This window comes from Pan paniscus, chromosome 21, assembly GCF_029289425.2.
Source record: "Pan paniscus chromosome 21, NHGRI_mPanPan1-v2.0_pri, whole genome shotgun sequence".
Classification (NCBI taxonomy): Eukaryota; Metazoa; Chordata; class Mammalia; order Primates; family Hominidae; genus Pan; species Pan paniscus.
Window position 1 is genome coordinate 4,906,126 of NC_073270.2, and position 22,297 is coordinate 4,928,422.

Genomic DNA, 22,297 nt, shown 5'->3' on the forward strand with positions numbered 1-22,297 from the left:
TGGAGAATCCAGAAATACAGTCACAAAAAATATGGCTATTTGATTTTTGAAAAAGGTGCAAAAGAATTTCAATGAAGAAAGCAACTCACCATAACCAAAGCTGGGGATACTATGGTGAAAAAAATCCAAGACTAGATACAAATGACCAGCGAAACAGGAATTGGTGGGTGTAGCTGGATACTAACTATGATACATACTGATGCAACACACAATGTATTTATTCAGGACAAAGTTTCTAAACTAACAGGTCACACCAATAAGGAAGACTTCTGTTCTGGATTAATCTGGTAAAAATTTAATCTTTTCATTTACGGTCATCAAAAAGACTCCAAATGGGAAACAGACCACTTTTATTATTTCATGTTAATTTTGGCCATGTGTCAAAATTAACTTCTAGGAAAAGTAAAAAATCAAACAGTGGCCGGCTGCCGTGGCTCATGCTTGTAATCCCAGCACTTTGGGAGGCCGAGGTGGGTGGATTACGTGAGGTCAGGAGTTCAAGACCAGCCTGGCCAACATGGTGAAACCCCGTCTCTACTAAAAATACAAAAATTAGCTGGGTGTGGTGGCGCATGCCTATAATCCCAGCTACTCGACAGGCTGAAGCAGGAGAATCGCTTGAGCCCAGGAGGCGGAGTTTGTAGTGAGCGGAGATTGCACCATTGCACTCCAGCCTGGATGACAGAGTAAGACCCCGTCTCAAAAAAAAAAAAAAAAAAAAAAAAAAATCAAACAGTAATTAATGCTTCAGTTTAATCCAAGGCTAGGTCTAAAATGCTATTAAACAGAAACATATCAATTCTTTGATGAAAAATATGCAGAAAGAGCAAAGGACCAATAGATGATTTCAAAATATTTAACAATAATATGATTATTTTTATTATTATTCAAAAAACCTAACAAATTAACTTTCTTTGAAGAGACTGGCAATTTAGCTTCACCACAGCTAGGCTATATACGACACTGCTATTACAACACACAGCTTTTCAAGTCCTTGCTTTAAACACCAATTAGAAAACCCAGAAAGGGAGAAGGAAAGGGTGATAAAAAATAAAAATTCTGAAAATTTGTAGTCAGAGGCAATACAAGAAATAGAATTAAAAAGAATTCTTATAGGCTATGTATCTTAATGTATACAGCAGGATATACACACCCAAGTTTGTACTTAAGTTACAAAGCACCTATGTCCCAACCATGCAACCGAAGAGCTAAACAATCCCAAGGATTCATATCGCTACCTATGTGTTCTTCCCCTATTCCGTATGTCTTACCTTCTTAAATCCCTACCCCCATGAGATAATTGCTCTCTTTTTTGTACCATTGGTAAGAAAGAAATATTGGGAATATTTTCAATGGGGAAATTAGTACATACTCACCTTGAGCAGAAAAACTAACGTTATCTGTTTCCTATTCATACAGCATGGACAGCAAGCAGCATCCCTACTGCTATGAAATTTTATAATGGTGTCATCACTATTAAAAGTATGAGTTATATTACTCTCGTAAAGCCTTCACCCAATTGATTTTTATGTGACCTCACCCTGAAATATTCTATTACCCCAATCAAAATAAGCCTATTTTTTTCAACTACCGAGAATAAAAGTGTTTAAACATACCACAGCATACCACTGCTACTAGAAAATGGCTCAAGAGGATTTACTTATCATCAACTTACCTCATGTAAATTCAATTCTTTTACTTTCTCTTTTAATATAACCTGTAAGACAAAAAAGTATGTTCTTATGCCCATTTAAATCTGTAATTTTAAATATTTCTCATTATATTCTCAAATATTTTTCTTTTGTATATATGGCTCATTTCCCTCATATCCAATATTGAAGGGAATTTCTTTTACAGTTTGAGACAGATCATTTTAGCAACATTTTTTTAACTTGAGCAATGATGCAATATTCTCCTAAAAAAGGAATTTTGGCCGAGCATAGTGGCTCACACCTGTAATCCCAGCACTTTGGGATGCCAAGGCGGGTGGGTCGCCTGAGGTCAGGAGTTTGAGACCAGCCTGGTCAACATAGTGAAACCCTGTCTCTACTAAAAATACAAAAATTAGCTGGATGTGGTGGCGCCTGCCTATAATCCCAGCTACTCGGCAGGCTGAGGCAGGAGATTCACTTGAACCCAGGAGGCGGAAGTTGCAGTGAGCCGAGATCGCGCCATTGCACTGCAGCCTGGGCAACAAGAGCGAAACTCCGTCTCAAAAAAAAAAAAAAAAAAAGTAAGTCAATCTTAATTTTGAAAGTTTTGACTCCGTGGTGACCAGACAGTAGTGAAAATGAATGCCAAGTGATAAGAAGGAAGTTTACTATTTAAGAAAAAACTCTGAGACTAAATATAGCTTATTAGAGTTATATTTCATCTTAAAGTGAAGAAAATAGGCAAGTAAAATTTGAGGGAAAATCTCTAAATTTTGGTGTCTTACATTCCTGAACTAAAAATGGATTTGAGGGTAAATCCTGTTTTCAGAAATCACACCAGAAGCTACTATAAGGCCTCACAGGGATATACTAAATTTCCTATCCAGTATATTTTAAAGATCAAATTTACTGTATGTCTTGTGACTTGTCTAGTTTTATCAGTCAATTTCACTTAAATGACTGCAAAGTCCAATTTTACTTTCTAGTTAGCCTACATACAAATATCTTGTAAGCTGTCAAGATTATAATAGGTGGCCAGGCACGGTAGCTCATGCCTGTAATCCCAGCACTTTGGGAGGCCGAGGTGGGCGGATTGCTTGATCCCAGGAGTTTAAGACCAGCCTAGGCAACATGGCAAAACCCTGTCTCTACAAAAAATACAAAAATTAGCCAGGTGTGGTGGTGCACGCCTGTAATCCCTGCTACTTGGGAGGCTCACCTGAGCCCAGGAGGCAGAGGTCGCAGTGAGCTGAGATTGCACCACTGCACTCCAGCCTGCGTGACAGAAGTGAGACCCTGTCTCAAAACAAAACAAAACAAAACAGATTATGATAGGAGCCTGGGCAACATGGGGAGACCCCATCTCTACAAAAAGTACAAAAATTAGCCGGGGGTGGTGGTGTGCGCCTGTAGCCCCAGCTATGCATGCCACCACACTCAGCTAAGGTGGGAGGATCACCTGAGCCCAGGGAGGTCAAGGCTGCAGTGAGCTGTGATCATGCCACTGCACTCCAGTCTGGGTGACAGAGACCCCGTCAAAAAAAAAAAAAAAAAAAAAAAAAAAGATTATGATAGGACTGAGACAAAAAGATTCATTCATTTAGAAAACTAAAATACTCAACTCTGATTTTGGATCCCACGTGAGACCTGTAAGAGTGTGGGGTTACCTAAGGACATCAGTATGTCCATCTAGGGAATGTGCCAGTGAGCTCAGATTTCAAAGATACATGGACGAAAGATGAACAGAAAGATAAGCAGTCCTGGCTGGGCGCGGTGGCTCACACCTGTAATCCTGGCACTTTGGGAGGCCGAGGTGGGTGGATCACGAGGTCAAGAGATCAAGACCATCCTGGCCAACATGGTGAAATCCTGTCTCTACTAAAAATACAAAAATTAGCTGGGTGTTGTGGCAGATAGATGGCTGTCGTCCTAGCTACTTGGGAGGCTGAGGCAGGAGATCACTTGAACCCGGGAGGCGGAGGTTGCACTGATCTGAGATCTTGCCATTGCACTCCAGCCTGGCGACAGAGTGAGACTCCGTCTCAAAAACAAACAAAAACAAGATACGCAGTTCTGAAGTGTTACAGTTCCATAACATCAGCGTCAGCAAGGTTAAAGACTCAAATAAGCTGAAGCTCCCCTGTACCCAAGAAGAAAGCTAAGGGTAACAAAAATTAAGAATTTCATGCTTAGAGCCAAAGGAAAATCTAGGCCCCCTGTTTGGTGTTAGTGGTAAAATATTAATGGAAGAAAAAAATAATTTTACTTGGCCTTCGAGAAAAGATAAGTGTATTAACTTAAAGACAAAATCAGTGAAGGACTAGGTATTGACAGCTATGATCCAAGTTTGCAGACTTCTAGTGGATAATATGAGCTAACATTTAAAGTACAAAAGGGAGTAGATGAGATCACTGTAACACAGCTGGTCGCTCACCTCCGAGGAACTGCTATGTCTTCTAATAAAGAAGGAAGGAAAAATTTCACTTAATGGTATCTCAGAACTCCATTAAGTTGACAGTAACTTTAAGAATTACAAGCTATAGCATTTCTCTTTAGCAATCTGTTGGCTCAAGTTTCCTGTTAAATTATATCATCTGAACTTTCTACAGCTTCAAGTAATGCTTACAAAAGAAGAGAAAAGCTGGGCACAGTGGCTCACACCTGTAATCCCAGCACTTTGGGAGGCCGAGGCGGGCGGATCACCTGAGGTCCAGAGTTCGAGACCAGCCTGACCAACATGGAGAAACCCCGTCTCTACTAAAAATACAAAATTAGCCGGGCGTGGTGGCGCATGCCTGTAATCCCAGCTACTTGGGAGGCTGAGGCAGGAGAATAGCTTGAACCTGGAAGGCGGAGGTTGCTATGAGCCGAGATCACGCCATTGCACTCCAGCCTGGGCAACAAGAGTGAAACTCCGTCTCAAAAAAAAAAAAAAAAAAAAAAAAAAAAAGAAGAGAAGAATACTTAAGAAAATGAAGTTGATATATTATACTGCAAATTGGCAGTGAGACGCTAAAATGAACACAAGTAAATTCAGTCCCAGTTTAACGTATGAATGGAAATCAGAGTTCTCAGTTTTTTGGGGGAAAAAAAAATCAAAGCCAATCTGAATTAAATTTCTCACCTGTTTGTAGGCATAAAATTCTTTGTGTGCTTGATGTCTTAGCCTAAAAAACAGAAATTAGTAACGCAATATTGAGATTTCCAACACAGTAACTTGAAGAAAAATAAAAAGTTGCTGATTTTGGTATTAATTTATAACATTTATGGCTCAAATGATATAAATTAGAATCTTTACCCTGAAATACACCCAAATGATGTATCTCTTAACATGCTATGTGAAAGTGCCCAGGGAACCATGAAATGTTACCCAAACGTAAGATGACTCAATTCTTTTTATACCGACAGTCTACTTATTTCAATAATATTTATATTTTTTCTTAATTAGAAAAAATTTAAGTATAACATACATCCAACGAAGTATAAAAACCTTAAGTATACAGCTCAAAATCTTAAAAAATGTACATACCAGGATAACTATTGCTCATATCAAGACATAGTACATTTCCAGCACACCTGAGCCCTCTAAAATGATCCTTCCTAGTCAATATCCGTGCCCCAGAGGTAGCACTATCCTGATTTCTAACACTGTAGATTAATTATGCCTGTTTTTGAACTTCATGTAAATGGATCGTTTGGTATATACTCTTTTGTGTTTGGTTTCTTTCAGTCTACAATGCCTTGTGAGATTCTTCCATATTATTGTAGTGATTGTCTTTCTGACTGACATACAGTATTCCATTGTATGAATATAATACCATTTATTTATCCATTTTACTGCTGATGAATATTTAATTACTTCCTGTTTGAGGCTATTATTAATAAAGCTGATACACAAATTCTACATGTCTTTTAGTGGACATATATACTCATTTCTGTTAAGTATATACCCGGGAGTAGAACTGCTGGTTCAAAGTACTCACACCGAGGCTGGGCACCGTGGCTCACGCCTGTAATCCTAGCACTTTGGGAGGCCGCGGCAGGCGGATGGCCTGAGGTCAAGAGTTTGAGACCAGCCTGGTCAACAGGGAGAAACCCCGAATCTACTAAAAATACAAAAATTAGCCAGGCATAGTGGCACATGCCTGTAATCCCAGCTACTTGGGAGGCTGAGGCAGGAGAATCGCTTGAACCCAGGAGGCGGAGGTTGCAGTGAGCCGAGATCATGCCACTGCACTCCAGCCTGGGTGACATAGTGAGACTTTGTCTTGAAAAAAATCAAAGTACTTACCCCGGCCGGAAACAGTGGCTCATGCCTGTAATCCCAGCACTTTGGGAGGCTGAGGCAGGAGGATCGCTTGAGCCCAGGAGTTCGAGACCAGCCTGGGCAACACGGCGAAACCTAATCTGTACAAAAAATACAATTAGCTGGGCATGGTGGCGTGTGGCCTGTGGTCCCAGCTACTCGGGAGGCTGAGGTGGGAGGACTGCTTGAGCCTGGGAGGTGAAGGCTGCAGTGAGCTGGGATTGTGCCACCGTACTCCAGCCTGGGTGACGGAGTGAGATCCTGTCATTAAAAAAAAAAAAAAGTACTCATAACAATTTTACTTCTATGGGTAGTTCATGAGAGTTCTATGTGTTCACATCTTTGTAGGTTAAGTTTGAAAAATTTTTAAATTTAAATGAAGTCTAATTTATCAACTTTTCCCAATTAGGTTAGTTCTTTTTGTGTCCCATTAAAGAAATCTTTGCCTATCCCAAGACTATGAAGATATTCTCCTGAGTATGTTGTGAAAACAATTTGTTGTTTTACCTAACAAATGTAGGTCTATGATCCATCTGAAATTGGTCTTTATGTATGCTGTGAGGTAGGGGTCCAGATGCTTTTTATCCTCATATAGACTTTCATTTGCCTCACCATCATTTATTGAAAAGATTCTCTCCTTTCCCCACTGCACTGCAGTGGCACATCTGTTGTAAATCAGGTGTATTGAATATGTCGGTCTATTTCTAGAGCTGCTATTATTCTGCTCCATTGGTCTATTTGCCTATCCTTGTATAGTGACTGGGATGAATGTGTCCGCCTCAGCTCCCAATTCATGTCAAACTGGAACCTCAGAATATAACCTTACTTGAAAATAGGGTCTTTTCAGATTATTAGTTAGTTAAGATGAGGGTATATTGGATTAAGGTGAGCCCTAAATTCAATTTGACTGCTGTCCTTATAAGAAGAGGAGAGGATATGCAGAGACAGACGGAAAAGAAGGCCATGTGAACACAGAGACAGAGACTGAAGTGAGGCAGCTACAAGCCAAGGAATGCCAAGGCTTTCTGGTACTCACTGGAAGCTAGGAAGAGGCAAGAAAGACTCTCCTAGAGCCTTCAGAGGAAGCATGGCTCTGCCAGCACTTTAAATTTGAGCTCTTCTAGCCTTCACAATTGTAAGAAATTACATTGCTCTTGTTTTAAGTTACCCAATTTGTGGCACTTTGTTACAGCAACACTAAGCAACCAATGTACCTTGTGTCAATATCATGCTATTTTAAAAACTTTTATTTTGAAATAATTTTAGACAGAAAAGTTGTGAAAAATAGAATTCACATATACCTTTCTACCAGCTTTCACATTTATATAACCATAGTTGTATATACTACGTCCACATTTTATACAACCATAGTACAGTTATCAAAACCATTAAATTAACATTGATATATTAGTATTGATATAACATTGATATATTATTAACTAAACTACAGACCTTATTTGAATTTTACCAGTTCTTTCTCTCATGTCCTTTTCCTGTTCTATTATCCAATCCAGGATCCCGTCTTGCATCTAGTTATGTCTCCTTAGCTACTTTTAATTTTTTGTTTGTTTTTTGGAGACAGAGTCTCGCTCTGTAGCCCAGGCTGGAGTGCAGTGGCATGATCTCGGCTCACTGCAAGCTCTGCCTCCCGGGTTCACACCATTCTCCTGCCTCAGCCTCCCAAGTAGCTGGGACTACAGGCACCCACCAACATGCCCGGCTAATTTTTTTTGTATTTTTAGTAGAGATAGGATTTCACCGTGTTAGCCAGGATGGTCTCAATCTCCTGACCTCATTATCCGCCTGCCTCAGCCTCCCAAAGTGCTGGGATTACAGGTGTGAGCCACCGCACCAGGCCAGCCACCTCTAATTTGTTGAGAGTTCCTTAGTCTTTCCTTGTCTTTCAAGATTTTGACATATTAAGTATGATCATTTTTTCTTGGTGGAATTTGAAGATTTCAATTTAAGATTGGTTAAGATAGTGTCCCCACTGGGTTTCTCCACTGTAGTTTATCTTGAGGGAGACATGCTGAAATTATACATATACTCTATTATTTTCTCAAGCTTTTGCCCACTGATTTTAGCATCCACCTTGCTTGCAATAATTACTGTAGTGTTTGCCTAAACTCTAATGGTGGTTTTGTAGTTCTCTAATTCCTTGCACATTTATTAACTGGAAATATTCTATAAGGAAGAGATGTGCTTCCTCATTTATTTGTGCAATTATTTATTTCTATCAGTCTAGACTCATGGACATTGGTCTTAATCTATGGGAAGAGATGTGCTTCTTCATTTATTTGTGCAATTATTTATTTCTATCAGTCTAGACTCATGGATATTGGTTTTAATCTATGAGTTACAGTTCAATATGACTTCAAAAAGTACAACAATACTTTTTGTTGCTCAAATTGATTGGCCTTGAGTCCTTCAGGCTGACTCTTGTGTTCTTTCAACAAGCCCCCATCCTTTCCCATGCATTTCCTTATTTACTGGCACCAAAAGATGTTTGTTTCAGGCTCATTTTATATGTTCTGTGTTCCAGCCCTGGGGTTAGCCACTTCTTCCAAGGAACCCTAATTCCTTTTATTGGAGAAAAGTATTTAGAACTTGAGATCTGGGTGCTTGGTGAACAGCACTTTCTCTTAATACTGTTGCTTTAAAACAGGTTTTGGGGTCTGGTAGCAAAAGTCCTCAAGTTTTATTCTTTTGAATGACTGGCTTGGTTATTCTTGGTTCTCTGCATTTCCATATAGATTTCAATTTCCACCAGAAAAAAAAAAAAAAAAACCCTCTTGGGGTTTTGAGTAAGAATGTACAAAATTCACAGACCAACTAAGGAAGAACTGACATCTTTGCAAGACTGAGTGTCTAACCTATGAACATTATTTCTTTATTTACAGCTTTAATTTTTCTCTTACACATTTCTCCTAGACATTTGGTAATTTTTGATGCTACTGTAAAGAGTGTTGAAAAAAATCTTTATTTTCTAATTATTTCTTGCTACCTATATGGAAAAAAGTAATTTTTGTATATTGATCCTGTATCTGGTGGCTTGCTAATTCTAAATAGTTTCTCTGTAAAAACTTTTGGATTTTTTAATGTACACAATTATGTTGTCTGCATATAATCACAATTTAAACACTGCCTTTATAATCTTTATTTGCTTCTTTTCTAAATACACTTTTCTTTTATTCTTTTTTCCCGTTTCTTTTTTTTGCACTGACTAGCTAGGCCCTCCAGTATGATGCTAAATAAAAGTGATAGTGAATGTCCCTATCAATACATCACTATTAAGTATGATGTTTTCTTTAGATATTTTTTGTAGATACTCTTTCAAATTTTAGAAAGTTCTCTTGTAGTACTAGTTTACCAAAAAAAATCATGAATAGGTATTAAATTTTATCAATGCTTTATGATATTATACTATTAATATGCTATATTGTATTGATTGCTTTTCAAATGTTAAAATAACTCTCGTTCTTGGAACAAACCTCATTTGGTTGTAATATTCTACCTTTTTTGTAGATCCCTGAATTTGATTTACAATATTTTGCTGATGAAAAGGATCGGTCTATAATTTCCTTTCTCATAATATCCTTGTCAGGCTTTGAAATCACAATTATGCTGGCCTCATGAAATAAGCTGAGAAGTATTTGTTCCACTTTTATTCTCTGGAAGTGTCATATTGGAGTGGTATTTTTTTCCTTAAATGTTTGGATGAGTTACTTGGCTTAAAATATCATTGTGGGAATGTTTTAAAAATACATTCAATTTCTTTTCTTTTCTTTTCTTTTGGAGACGGAGTCTCACTCTGTCACCCAGCGTGGAGTGCAGTGCGTGATCTTGGCTCACTGCAAGCTCCGCCTCCTGGGTTCACGCCATTCTCCTGCCTCAGCCTCCCGAGTAGCTGAGACTACAGACGCCCGCCACCACGGCCGGCTAATTTTTTTTGTAGTTTTAGTAGAGACGAGGTTTCACCATATTAGCTAGGATGGTCTCCATCTCCTGACCTTGTGATCTGCCTGCCTCAGCCTCCCAAAGTGCTGGGATTACAGCATGAGCCACCGTGCCTGGCCCAAAACACATTCTCTTTTTTTTTTTTTTTTTGAGACGGAGTCTTGCTCTGTTGCCCAGGCTGGAATGCAGTGGCGCAATCTCAGCTCACTGCCACCTCCGCCTCCCAGGTTCAAGCAAGTCCCCTGCCTCAGCCTCCCATGTAGCTGGGATTACAGACACATGCCACCACGCCCGGCTAATTTCTGTATTTTAGTAAAGATGGGGTTTCACCATGTTGGCCAAGATGGTCTCGATCTCCTGACCTCGTGATCTGTCTCTTTTTCTTATTAGATATATAATTATTCATATTTTCAATTTCTTGTAGTAGTTTTTTTTTTTTTGAGACAGAGTCTCGCTCTGTCGCCCAGGCTGGAGTACAGTGGCACAATCTTGGCTCACTGCAACCTCCACCTCCCGGGTTCAGGTGATTCTCTTGTTTCAGCCTCCTGAATAGCTGAGAATACAGGTGTGTGCCACCACATCCAGCTAATTTTTATATTTTTAGTAGAGATGGGGTTTCACCATGTTGGCCAGGCTGGTCTCGAACTCCTGACCTCAGGTGATCCCCTGCCTCAGACTCCCAAAGTGCTGGGATTACAGGAGTGAGCCACCATGCCCGGCCCCAGTTTTTTCTTTTTAAAAATTTCATTCTTTTATTTTTACTCACATTACAACTAACCGCCTTAAAGTATACAATTCAGTGGTAAGTAGTGTACTCACAATGTTGTCCATCTACCAGCTATCTCTAGTTTCAAAATTTTTCATCACTCCAACAAAACACCTGGTACCCCATTCACTGATCACTCCCCATTACCCCTTACTTCTATCCCCTGCAACCTCTTATCTGCTTTTTGTCTCTATAGATTTGCCTATTATGGATATATCATATAAAAGGAACAATGCAATATATGGCCTTTTGTGTATGGCTTTCCACCTAGCATGTTTTTGAGGTTCATCCTGGTTGTAGTATGTATCAGTACTTCACTTCTTTTTATGGCTGAATAATATTCCATTGTATGTACATACAATTATCCATTCATCTGTTGATGGACATTTGGGTTGTTTATACCTTTTGGCTATTATGAAACATTTCTGTACACGTTTCTGTGTGGACATATATTTTCATTTGTCTTGGGTATATACCTAGGAATGAAAATCTGGGTCACATGGTTTAATATTTTGAAGAACTGGCCAGGTGCGGTGGCTCATGCCTGTAATCCCAGCACTTTGGGAGGCTGAGGCAGGTGGATCATGAGGTCAGGAGTTCAAGTCTGGCCAACATAGTGAAACTCCGTCTCTACTAAAAATACAAAAAATTAGCTGGGTGTGGTGGCTGGCGCCTGTAATCCCAACTACTTGGGAGGCTGAGGCAGGAGAATTGCATGAACCTGGGAGGCAGAGGTTGCAGTGAGCCGAGATCGCACCATTGCACTCTAGCCCGGGTGACAGTGCGAGACTCCATCTCAAAAAAAAAAAAAAGAATTTGTTTGAAGATCCACCAAACTCTTTTTCACAGCAGCTGCATCATTTTGCATTTCTACCAGCAATATATGCAAGTTCTTATTTCTCCACATCCTCATTAACACTTGTTATTTTTCTGTTTTTGATTACAGCATCCTAGTAGGTGTGAAGTGGTATCTCATTGTGTTTTTAATTTGGAATTCCTTAATGACCAATAATGTCAAACATCTTTTCATGTGCTTGTTGGCCATTTGTGTATCTTCTTTGGAGAATTGTTTAAGTCTTTTGCCCATTTTTAAATTGGGTTGTCTTCTTGCTGTTAAATTTTAAGAGCTTTTAATAAATTCTGGGTATTAAACCCTTATCAGATAGGACTTGTAAATATTTTTCTCCCATTCTGTAGGTTGCCTTATCACTTTCTTGATGTCCTTTGATGTACAAATGTTTCGCATGTTAATATCCAGCTTCCCAGTACCATTGGTTGAAGAAACAATTCTTTCCCCATTGAATGATCTTGGCACCCTTATTTGCATATCAATTTGTCATAGATGTTTGGATTTATTTCTGGACTCTCAATTCTATTTTATTGGTTTATATGTCTATCTTTATACCAGTACCACAATTTTTTGATTACAGTAGCTTTCTGAAGTTTTGAAATCAGGAAGTGTGAGTCCTTCTATTTGTTTTTCTTTTTCAAAACTGCTTTGGCTATTTGGGGCCCCAGTTCCAAATGAATTTGAGGATTGCTTTTTCTATTTCTGTAAAAAAAGGCCATTAGAATTTTGATAGGGATTGCACTGAATCTGTAGATTGCCTTGGAAAATATTGACACTGTAACTATATAAAGACGATATAAATCCATGAACATGGGGTGCCTTTACATTTATTTAGGTCTTCTTTAATTTCTTTCAGCAATGTTTTGTAGTTTTCAGGGTATAAGTCTTTCACTTCCCTGGTTAACTTTATTCCTTAAAATTTTATTCTTTTGGATGCTATTGTAAATGGGATTGTTTCCTTTATTTCCTTTTCAGATTGTTCATTGTTGATGTACAGAAACACAACTGATTTTTGTGTGTTGATCTTAGACTCTGAAAGTTTGCTGAATTTATTAGTTCCAGTAGTTTTTTTTGTGTGTGTGTGGATCCTACGGGATTTTCTCTGTATAGGATCATATCATCTGCAAATGGAGATAGTTACTTCTTTCTAGTTAGATGCCTTCTACTTCTTTTTCTTGCCTAATTGTTCTGGCTAGAACTTCCAGTACAATGCTGAACAGTAGTGATAAAGTGGGCATTCTTATTGTGTTCTGATCTTAGGGGAAAGCTTTCCGTCTATTACCAGAAAGTACAATGTTAAGTTGTGTGTGTGTGTTTTTTTTTTAATAAATGCCCTTTCTTGTGTCAGTTTTGATACAGCTCTTTTTTTGTTAGGAATCTATGTAATTCACCCAAAATTTCAAGTTTATTGCCATAAATGCATAATATTCTTTGTGACCTTTTAATGTTTATAGGATTTGTAATAATGTCCCTTTTTCATTAGTGATATTAGTAATTTATATTTTAGTAAATTATATTTTATAATGTATATTTTCTTTCCTCTTTTTCCTGATTAGTTTTTCTAGAGATTTAACAATTTTATTAATTTTCCAAAGAACCAGCTTTGGTCTCAATAATTTTTACTATTATACATTTATTTTCTATTTCATTGATATCGTGCTTAGCTTTTTTACTTTCTTCCTTTTATTTTTTCTTGGGTTTAACTGGCCTTTTATTTTAGCTCCATGAAAACGTTGCTCATTGGTTTTAGTCTTTCTTGCCTAATATATGAATTTAAAGCTACAGCTTTCTCATAAGTTTATTAATTATGTAGTTCAAATAATCTATATCCTTATAGGGTTTTTGCTTGTTTTACATTTTATTTCTTTACATGAAAAAATACCATTTTCACATAAAGAAACTATTTTCACCTAAAGAAATAAAATGGACCGGGCATGGTGGCTTATGCCTGTAATCCCAGCACTTTGGGAGGCTGAGGTGGGAGGATCACTCAAGCCCAGGCTGAGGAACATAGTGGGACTCTGTCTCTACAAAAAATTGAAAAATTAGCTGGGCATCAGCTGGGCTCAGTGGCTCATGCTTGTAAACCCAGTACTTTGGGAGGCCGAGGCGGGTGGATCATTTGAGGTCAGGAGTTCCAGATCAGATCAGCCTGGCCAACATGGTGAAACCCCGTCTCTACTAAAAATACAAAAATTAGCCAGGCATGGTGGTACACGCCTGTAATCCCAGCTACTCGGGAGGCTGAGGCAGGAGAATTGCTTGAACCCATGAGGCGGAGGTTGCAGTGAGCTGAGATCATGCCACTGTACTCTAGCCTGGGTGACAGAGCAAGACTGTCTCAAAAAAAGAAAAAAAGTTAGCCAGGCATGATGGCGTGTGCCTATAGTCTCAGCTACTTGAGAGGCTGAGGTAGGATTGCTTGAGCCTGGGAGGTTGAGGCTGCAGTAAGCTATGATCATGACATTGCTCTCCAGCCTGGGTGACAGGCTGAGACCCTGTCTCAAAAAAAAATAAAATAAAAAATAAAAATAAAAAATAAATAAAATGAATTCCATTAGAAGTCATTAAAATGAGGCTTTATTTGTTAATTCATTTTGCTTGTTTGAATCTTTTAATTAGATCTGCATGTTTTCCCAAAACTGAACTTGTTACTTCCAGCTACAGCATGGATCAATTTGTGCTCACCTTTTTCTTCCATCTGTGGCTCAAAATTCATCCCTTCTAGAAAGTTCTCCCTTAAATTAACTTCATTCTATGAAGTTAATTTGATTCCTCCATTACTCTAACTCCCATTAATTATCTAATATTTTACATTGCACTATTTTATTTTGCACTGCTAAATAGATATCTAAAAAGTATTTAAGAAGGCATGATTAACAATGCTGAACAGTGCTAGAGAAATGATAAAACCGTGTAGCTTATGGCCACTGCAAATTTGTGGTCTCCAGTCTCAGCCTGATTCTCCACATTGCTCTCTAATCCTTCTATCTATTCATGCTCAGTATCCTAAGCTTTCATGCAGTGGTTCTTTCAAACCCTTGCCACTCTCTTTAAGTGTTACCCTATCACTTCCTCCCCTATAATTTTCAACTGTCAATTTTTTACTACACAAATAAAGGGGGCTGTGATGTATGCAAGCTTTCTCACTCCCAGCTCCACATGGCTACGAGTATTTTGTTTTCTACAGCTACCCTCATCTCTGTCTTAGGAAAAGGTGTTCTCCTGCTTAGGAATAATATTGCTATCTCTCTTATGTGTGTCTCTTTTCACCTCTATGATTTATTCTTTCTTATAAATCTTCCACAATTGGCTCATTCTCCTTAATATATGCATACACATACCAAAATCTCTATCTTACAAAAAAACCCAGCACTAAAATACTTCCTTGATTCTACAGCAACTCCTCCCCTCAACCTAATCTTTTCCAGCCAAGGTTCTTCAAAGACAGCATTATATTCCTTGTATCCACTTTCACCTACTAGCCAGGTTTTGCCCCATTATAGCCTCTACCATCCCTTTCCCTATGCTACTGAAATTTTTCTACCAAAGATTAAGGATGCAAAACCTTATTGTCAAATGTAATGTGAACTTTTCAATTGTTATCCTCTTTGTTGGCAGCTGACATAATTGACTCAATCCATTGAAACACTACTTGTAGGGCATCTTTCTCACAATATTCTGTGCCCCTGTGTGTGTTTGTTTTGAGATGGAGTCTGCTCTGTTGCCCAGGCTGGAGTGCAGTGGCGCAATCTCAGCTCAATGCAACCTCCACCTTCTGGGTTCAAGCGATTCTCCTGTCTCAGCCTCCTGAGTAGCTGGGATTACAGGCATGTGCCACCACGCCTGGTTAATTTTTATATTTTTAATAGAGATGGGGTTTCACCATGTTGGCCAGGCTGGTCTCAAACTCCTGACCTCAGGTGATCCACCTAGCTCGGTCTCCCAAAGTGCTGGGATTATAGGCGTAAGCCACCATTCCCAGCCTCGATTTTCCTCTTATCTCCTGCTATCCCTTCTCAGTCTCTTTTAAGGGCTCCTCTTAAAGATCAATGTTTCCTTAGGATTCTGCCCTGGGCCCATTTTATTTTACTATACACATTCTCTCTAGGCAACACTCCTGGCTTCAGCTTCTACCTATTAATTACATGACCTCCTATTTCCAGATCAGACTTCTCACAAGCTTTAGAGCTACACATCCAACTAAGTATTAAACATCTTGACAGTTACACAGGAAACTCAGACCCCCATCTCTGAAATGGAATCTATCATCTTTTCACTTAAAATGTGCCCATTCATTTTCTATCTCTCGGAAGGGATTGCTATCTACCCAGCTGCCTAAGCCAGAAGTCCAAGAAAGATTCTAAACCCCTTCTGTCCTTAATGTCCAGTCATTAATTTCTGTTTATTTTCACCTCCCAAGTATTTCTTAAAACCACAACATCTTTTCTAGATCTACTGTCATTATCTTGGTTCATGACCTCATAATAACTGTAGCCCCAAAATTTCCTTGTATTCTTCAAAATTTATTTTTGAGTATTATTAAAACATAATACACAATAATTGTACTATTTATGGGGTACATGTAATATTTTGATACAAGCATACAATGTATAACGATCAAATCAGGGTAACTGGGGTATGCATCACCCCTCTATTTTTTGTTTATAATTTTATCCAAGTTACATATGTTGTCATATGTGGCTCTACAGGGTTAATAACAAAAAATCAGCAGTCCTCTGCCCTCTTCTCAAGAGATAACCCATTTTTTCCCCCTTTAGCTCACTATTTTGATCCTGACTTCCATGTTTCTAAATAACTTGCCTGTGTTGGTACTTCTTGATTTTTTAGTTTTAGGCATATCTAATGACTTCCTACTAGGGAACCGTTCATTCATTCACCCAGCAAATACTTATCAAGTGCTTAATATCGTGCCAGGCACGATTCTGAGTGTTTGATATATAACAAACACAACAAATAACCATCAGGGAAAAAATATGAACAAACATAAATTAGAATATTATATAATTCATTATAAAACAGGATCTTTCTTAGCACGGTAAGATGCCCTTCTTTTGTGCTCCAGTAGTGCCCTGTTCACAGCCCTACCATAGTCAGCACATTCTATACTACAATCCTGTGTAAGACTGTGGTTGGTAGTGACTGTCTTGTTTAGACCTAAGTTATATTCTTCCTATGGTTCTGATGAGTCCAGTGGTGGTGACTGGAGGGAGCTCTCTGGAGAACAGAAGAACCTCCTGGGAAGGTGCTGGAGAGCTTAGGTTATCATAAAAAATGAGCTAGGGTAATTCTGGAGGAGCTGACTCCACAGATCTCTAGATTAACTGCAAAGACTTGTTAAATCCCAATTTACCATTTGAAGTGTTAAAGGTAACAAATTAGGATCATCACAAAGGAAAGCTCCTTACCTCATGATTAAATTTTAAAAATTGGCCAGGCGCGGTGGCTCATGCCTGTAATCCCAGCACTTTGGGAGGCTGAGGCAGGCGGATCACAAGATCAAGAGATCTAGAACATCCTGGCCAACATGGTGAAACCCCATCTCTACTAAAAATACAAAATTTAGCCGGGCGTGGTGGCGTGCGCCTGTAGTCCCAGCTACTCGGGAGGCTGAGGCAAGAGAATGGCGTGAACCTGGGAGGCGGAGCTTGCAGTGAGCCAAGATTGCAGCACTGCACTCCAGCCTGGTGACAGAGCAAGACTCTATCTCAAAACAAAACAAAACAAAACAAAAAACAATCGTACCAATGACTAGTAAATGAAGTTTAGAAATGTTTGAACATTTCTGATTAAACATGATAATTCAATTTTAGTGTAACAGATCCTAATTTCTTTGCTTTGTTAGCTTATTTTTTAATTTTTTAATTTTTATTTTTTTGAGACAGGGTAGAGTGTGGCACAATCTTGGCTCAATGCAACCTCTGCCTCCAGGGTTCAAGCGATTCTCATGCCTCAGCCTCCCGATTAGCTGGGACTACAGGCGTGTGCCACCACACCCAACTAATTTTTGTATTTTTAGTAGAGATGGGGTTTCACTTGTTGGCCAGGCTGGTCTTGAACTCCTGACCTCAAGTGATCCGCCTGCCTTGGCCTCCCAAAGTGCTGAGATTACAGGTATGAGCCACTGCACCCAGCCTGTTAGGCTGATTATAAAAAAGGATAAGGCTGGGTGTGGTGGCTCATGCCTATAATTTCAGCATTTTGGGAGGCAGAGCTGGGAGGACTGCTTGAGCCCAAGAGTTGGAGACCAGTCTGGAAAACATACTGAGACTTCGTCTCTACAAAAAATAAAAAAATTAGCTGGGTGTGGTGGTGGGTGTCTAGAGTCCCAGCTACTCAGGAGGCTGAGATGGGAGGATCACTTGTGCTAGGAGGTTGAGGCTTTGGTTGAGCCTCATGTCACTACACTCCAGCCTGGGTGACAGAGTGAGACACTATCTTGAAAAAAAAAAAAGATACAAAAGGATAAAATTAAGTACATATCATTATTTTTTCATTATCACTTTACTTATTTGCTTGATTATTAAAAGGAATACAATGAGGTAAAAGGGTGTTTCATAACTTACTTTTCAAAAACTTTACCCAGAATCACAAATTGGTACATTAGTGGGTTTCTGTTTGTTTAAAGTTAAAGGCTTACTTAATTCTTTGACATAGTAATGAAAACTATATTATGAGCTATATATTTTAGAATTAAATATTTTACATATGATAACCCTCCCTTAATATTTTCTTTTTTTACATTTTGTTATATTTTTATATTTTTTGCCTCTTTAAAAAATAATTTGGTTTTGAATATTAAATTTACATATTTCTAAGTTAAATCAACATTCGTAGAGGAATTATCAAAAAAAACTAGTAAGTCTGAAAAAAAAACCATATTTTTATATTCTGAGGTCCTATATATGCTATGGCTAATTCTCTAATTTTAAAAATGCTGAATATTTACATAATGTTTATCAAACTATTATTAATTTATATTTGAGTGCCTTATTATATTGGAATTGCAGTAATATTAACATTTGTATAAACACACAAAACCTTGTCTTTTCTTGCTAGAAAGAGATGTAAAAATCTGAATTAGTTGAACAGTCTTAACTCATTGTCTAGCCGGATGTGGTGGCTCACCCCTGTAATCCCAGCACTTTGGGAGGTTGAGGCGGGTGGATTGCTTGAACTCAGGAGTTTGAGACCAGCCTGGGAAACATTGCGAATCCCCATTTCTACCAAAAATACAAAAAAAATTGGCCAGGTGTGGTGGCAGGCACCTGTAGTCCCAGCTACTTGGGATGCTGAAGTAGGAGGATCACTTGAGCCTAGGAGGAAAGCTGTAGTGAGCAGAGACTGTGCCACTGCACTCCAACCTAGGTAACAGAGTGAGAACCCATCTCAAATAATAATAATAATAACAATAAAGAACTCATTGTCCATTGGTAATAATAAATGTGTTTACAATGCAACAAAAAGTGTAACACAAAAATGTACTAAATGCTGCAGCAAGTATTTACATATATGTACCTCATTTTTTTTTCTTTCCACTAAGGAAGGTGTTTGTCTACAAACAGACAAACACAAATGCTTTTGGTGTTTACAATTACAAACACCCCAAGTCTAGAACTTAAAAGTGGCAGTACTTTTTTTGGGACTTCTTCAGTTAACAGTTACTTTACACAGTGCTAAACTTTTTACTCTTAATTACATTTTTGGATGATATTTATATCCCATTGTCCTAGAACACTGTGATCAAACTATTTTTTTTTTTTTTGAGACGGAGTTTTGTTCTTGTTGTCCAGGCTGGACTGCAATGGCATGATCTTGGCTCACTGCAATCTCTCCCTCCCGGGTTCAAGGGATTCTCCTGCCAAGTAGCTGGGATTACAGGTGCCCACCACCACACCTCGCTAATTTTTGTATTTTTAGTAGAGACTGGGTTTCACCATGTTGGCCAGGCTGGTCTCGAACTCCCGACCTCAGGTAATCTGCCCACCTCAGCCTCCCAGTGTTGGGATTTTGGATGTCAGCCACTGCACCTGGCTGATCTAATTATTTTAATAATAGTTTAATAGAAATGTCAGAAAAAGGAATTTCTGGAAATAAACAGGTTTTATAAAGGTTTTTTCTGTAGATTACAATTATATTTGTCTCAAGTATTTAATTAATTTGGAGGAAGAAATAAAAGTCATAAGCAGACAACATATCTATGAGATATAAGGAGCATCCCCTATGTTTCTTTATTATTTTATTTTTTGAGACAGAGTCTCGCTCTGTTGCCTAGGCTGGAGTGCAATGGCACGATCTTGGCTCACTGCAACCTCCATCTCCTGGGTTCCAGTGATTTTCCTGCTTCAGCCTCCCAGGTAGCTGGGATTACAGGCATGAGCCACCACGCCCAGCTAATTTTTGTATTTTTGGTAGAGACGGAGTTCCACCATGTTGGCCAGGCTGGTCGAGAACTACCGACCTTAGGTGATCCACTCGCCTGGGCCTCCCAAAGTGCTGGGATTACAGGCATGAGCCACTGCGCCCAGCCTTCCCTACTTTTCTGATACCTAATGACCTTAGCTAACAAGGAAGCCACACCTTCTTGAAAAGTAATTTTGAAATCTCTGTGAGAGGAGATTAAATCTTGGAGATAGACAATAACATATGTGTATCTGTTTACCAGGTAGAAGGGCAGAAAAATAAATAAGGACAATTTTCTCCTACAGAGTAAAACACTTCATCAGTAGATAAGATTGAAGATCATATAAAGGTGTTTTACTGATTACTAATGCACAGATTAAAATGGTAAGCCATCTTAATTTTTTAAAAATTTGCCAATTATCATACTTCATTTTAAAAAAAATCTGAGGACAGAAACTTGATTATTGATTATTTAACATATTTTGAAGTAACATAGAATGAAAATTGGTTACCTAATCAAGTAGCAACAGAAGAGTAAACTAAGGATGAAGACAAATATAGCAGTACCAAAAACCACAATATATATGTTGAGAGGCAGATTCTGGAATCCAATATTAGGCATCCTGAAGTTGTAATGTGGGAAATCCGAGCTCATGGATGAACTGTGGGGGAAGAAAAGAATGGAAAAAAAATAGGTAAAGACTAAGAACCAAGACAGCATTATCATTGTGCACGTATAGAGGCACAATGACCTCATCTGAAACAAATATGGTAGACAAAGTGTTAATATTCTTGCCATTCATTCATTCATTCACCATGCCAAATATTTACTGAGTATTATGTACTTGGCACTATTTCAGAGACTGGAGATCCAATATAAAAAGCTTTGCAAGTTGCATTTATTCACTAAAAGGCATTTCACTAAAATAATGCCAGTAATTAATAAACATGAAAATGTTCAACCTCAGAGAAGTGCAAAAAGAAAAAAAGTTTTAAGATTCTTCAAACTCTTTAGCCTTTAACCTAATAACTCAACCCTTGAAGTAACAATATTTATAATGGTAAAATATTAGAAATAACTGAGATATCTCACAAGGAAATATGATTAATTATATAGTCATATGTTATAGTATTAAAGGGTCATGAAAATATTTTCAAGTAATTTTTTTTTTCTTTTGAGACAGGGTCTCACTCTGTCACCCCAGGCTGGAGTGCAATGGTGTGATCTCAGCTCTCTGCAGTCTTAATCTCCTGGGCTCGAGCAATTCTCCCACTTCAGCCTCCCAAATAGCTAGGACTACAGGCGCGTGCCACCACACCTAGCTAATTTTTAAAAATTTTTTTGTAGCGATAGGGTCTCAGCATGTTGCCCAGGCTGGTCTTGAACTCGTGGGCTCAAGCAATCATCCCTACTTGGCCTCCCAAAGTGCTGGTATTATAGGCATGAGCCACTGCGCCCGGCCAATATCTCCCCATTCTATACACAAGGAAACTGAAGCTTAGACAGTTCTGGTTCCATGGCCATGACTGACCCAGTATGTACACAGCCAGAGCCTCTCCAACTCCAAACTCAGCAATCTCAGTCCATATGCTCCACTGCCTTGCTCGTGTGTTACTTTTATAATCAGAAACAGTAAGTGTTGTTTAAACATTAAAAAAAAGGACTATTTCTGTCAGTTTGTTTGAGAATACTTACTGATTACTACAGTTAAAATTCCACAGATAAAGGATGCCTCTCCTGTAAGTGATAAGCTGTAGTTTGTCATTTTGATTCCTTACAAAATAAAGAGTTCCTGCCAGGCCTGCTTATTAAGACCAAAGACTGACAATGGAGTTATAACTATGAATACTATAAATCCAAACCCAAACAAAACTCTACCAAGCAAAGAAAACTTCTACTTTTATTTATGCATGGTAAATTAAAAATGTGTTCACAGATTTTTAGTTTTCTTGTAGGTTCCCAGAAGAGTATATTTATACTGTTGACACCACTGAGATGCTAACTGGCTGTATCTGAAACCTAAATCTTACGATTAGTTTCCAGTCTCTAGTAACATATATCCGGAAGTCAGTACCTGCAAAGAACAACTTCATCCCATGTAAATTCTTCTCTGACAGCTTCCAAACATAAATAATGGGTAATATTTAATTTTGAACCTTTGGCCATTTTCTGGGTTGGCTCAGTTAGAGCAAGTGCTTTTACTCAAATACATATTTAATTTCCTTTTTCCTACATTCAGATCTTCTTAGGAAGGGAAAGAAGGATGTAGTTAAGGAGTGCTTTACCAAATATACATAGCACATACGCTGTGGAGCTATTAGAAAATTACAGGGCACAAAAC

General features: G+C 38.5%; 1 protein-coding gene across 5 annotated transcripts in view; it reads right to left on the minus strand.

The window, feature by feature from the left end:
• RNF24 (ring finger protein 24) overlaps positions 1–22,297 on the minus strand; it is a 92,575-nt gene that overhangs the window by 16,034 nt on the left and 54,244 nt on the right. For all 5 annotated transcript variants that reach the window (XM_034947607.4, XM_034947604.4, XM_034947606.4 and 2 more), the window contains 3 exons: positions 20,468–20,617; positions 4,777–4,819; positions 1,676–1,717 (listed from right to left, as the gene is read on the minus strand). In XM_034947607.4, coding sequence (XP_034803498.1) covers positions 1,676–1,717; positions 4,777–4,819; positions 20,468–20,617 — 235 coding nt within the window. The remainder of the gene's footprint in view (positions 1–1,675; positions 1,718–4,776; positions 4,820–20,467; positions 20,618–22,297) is intronic.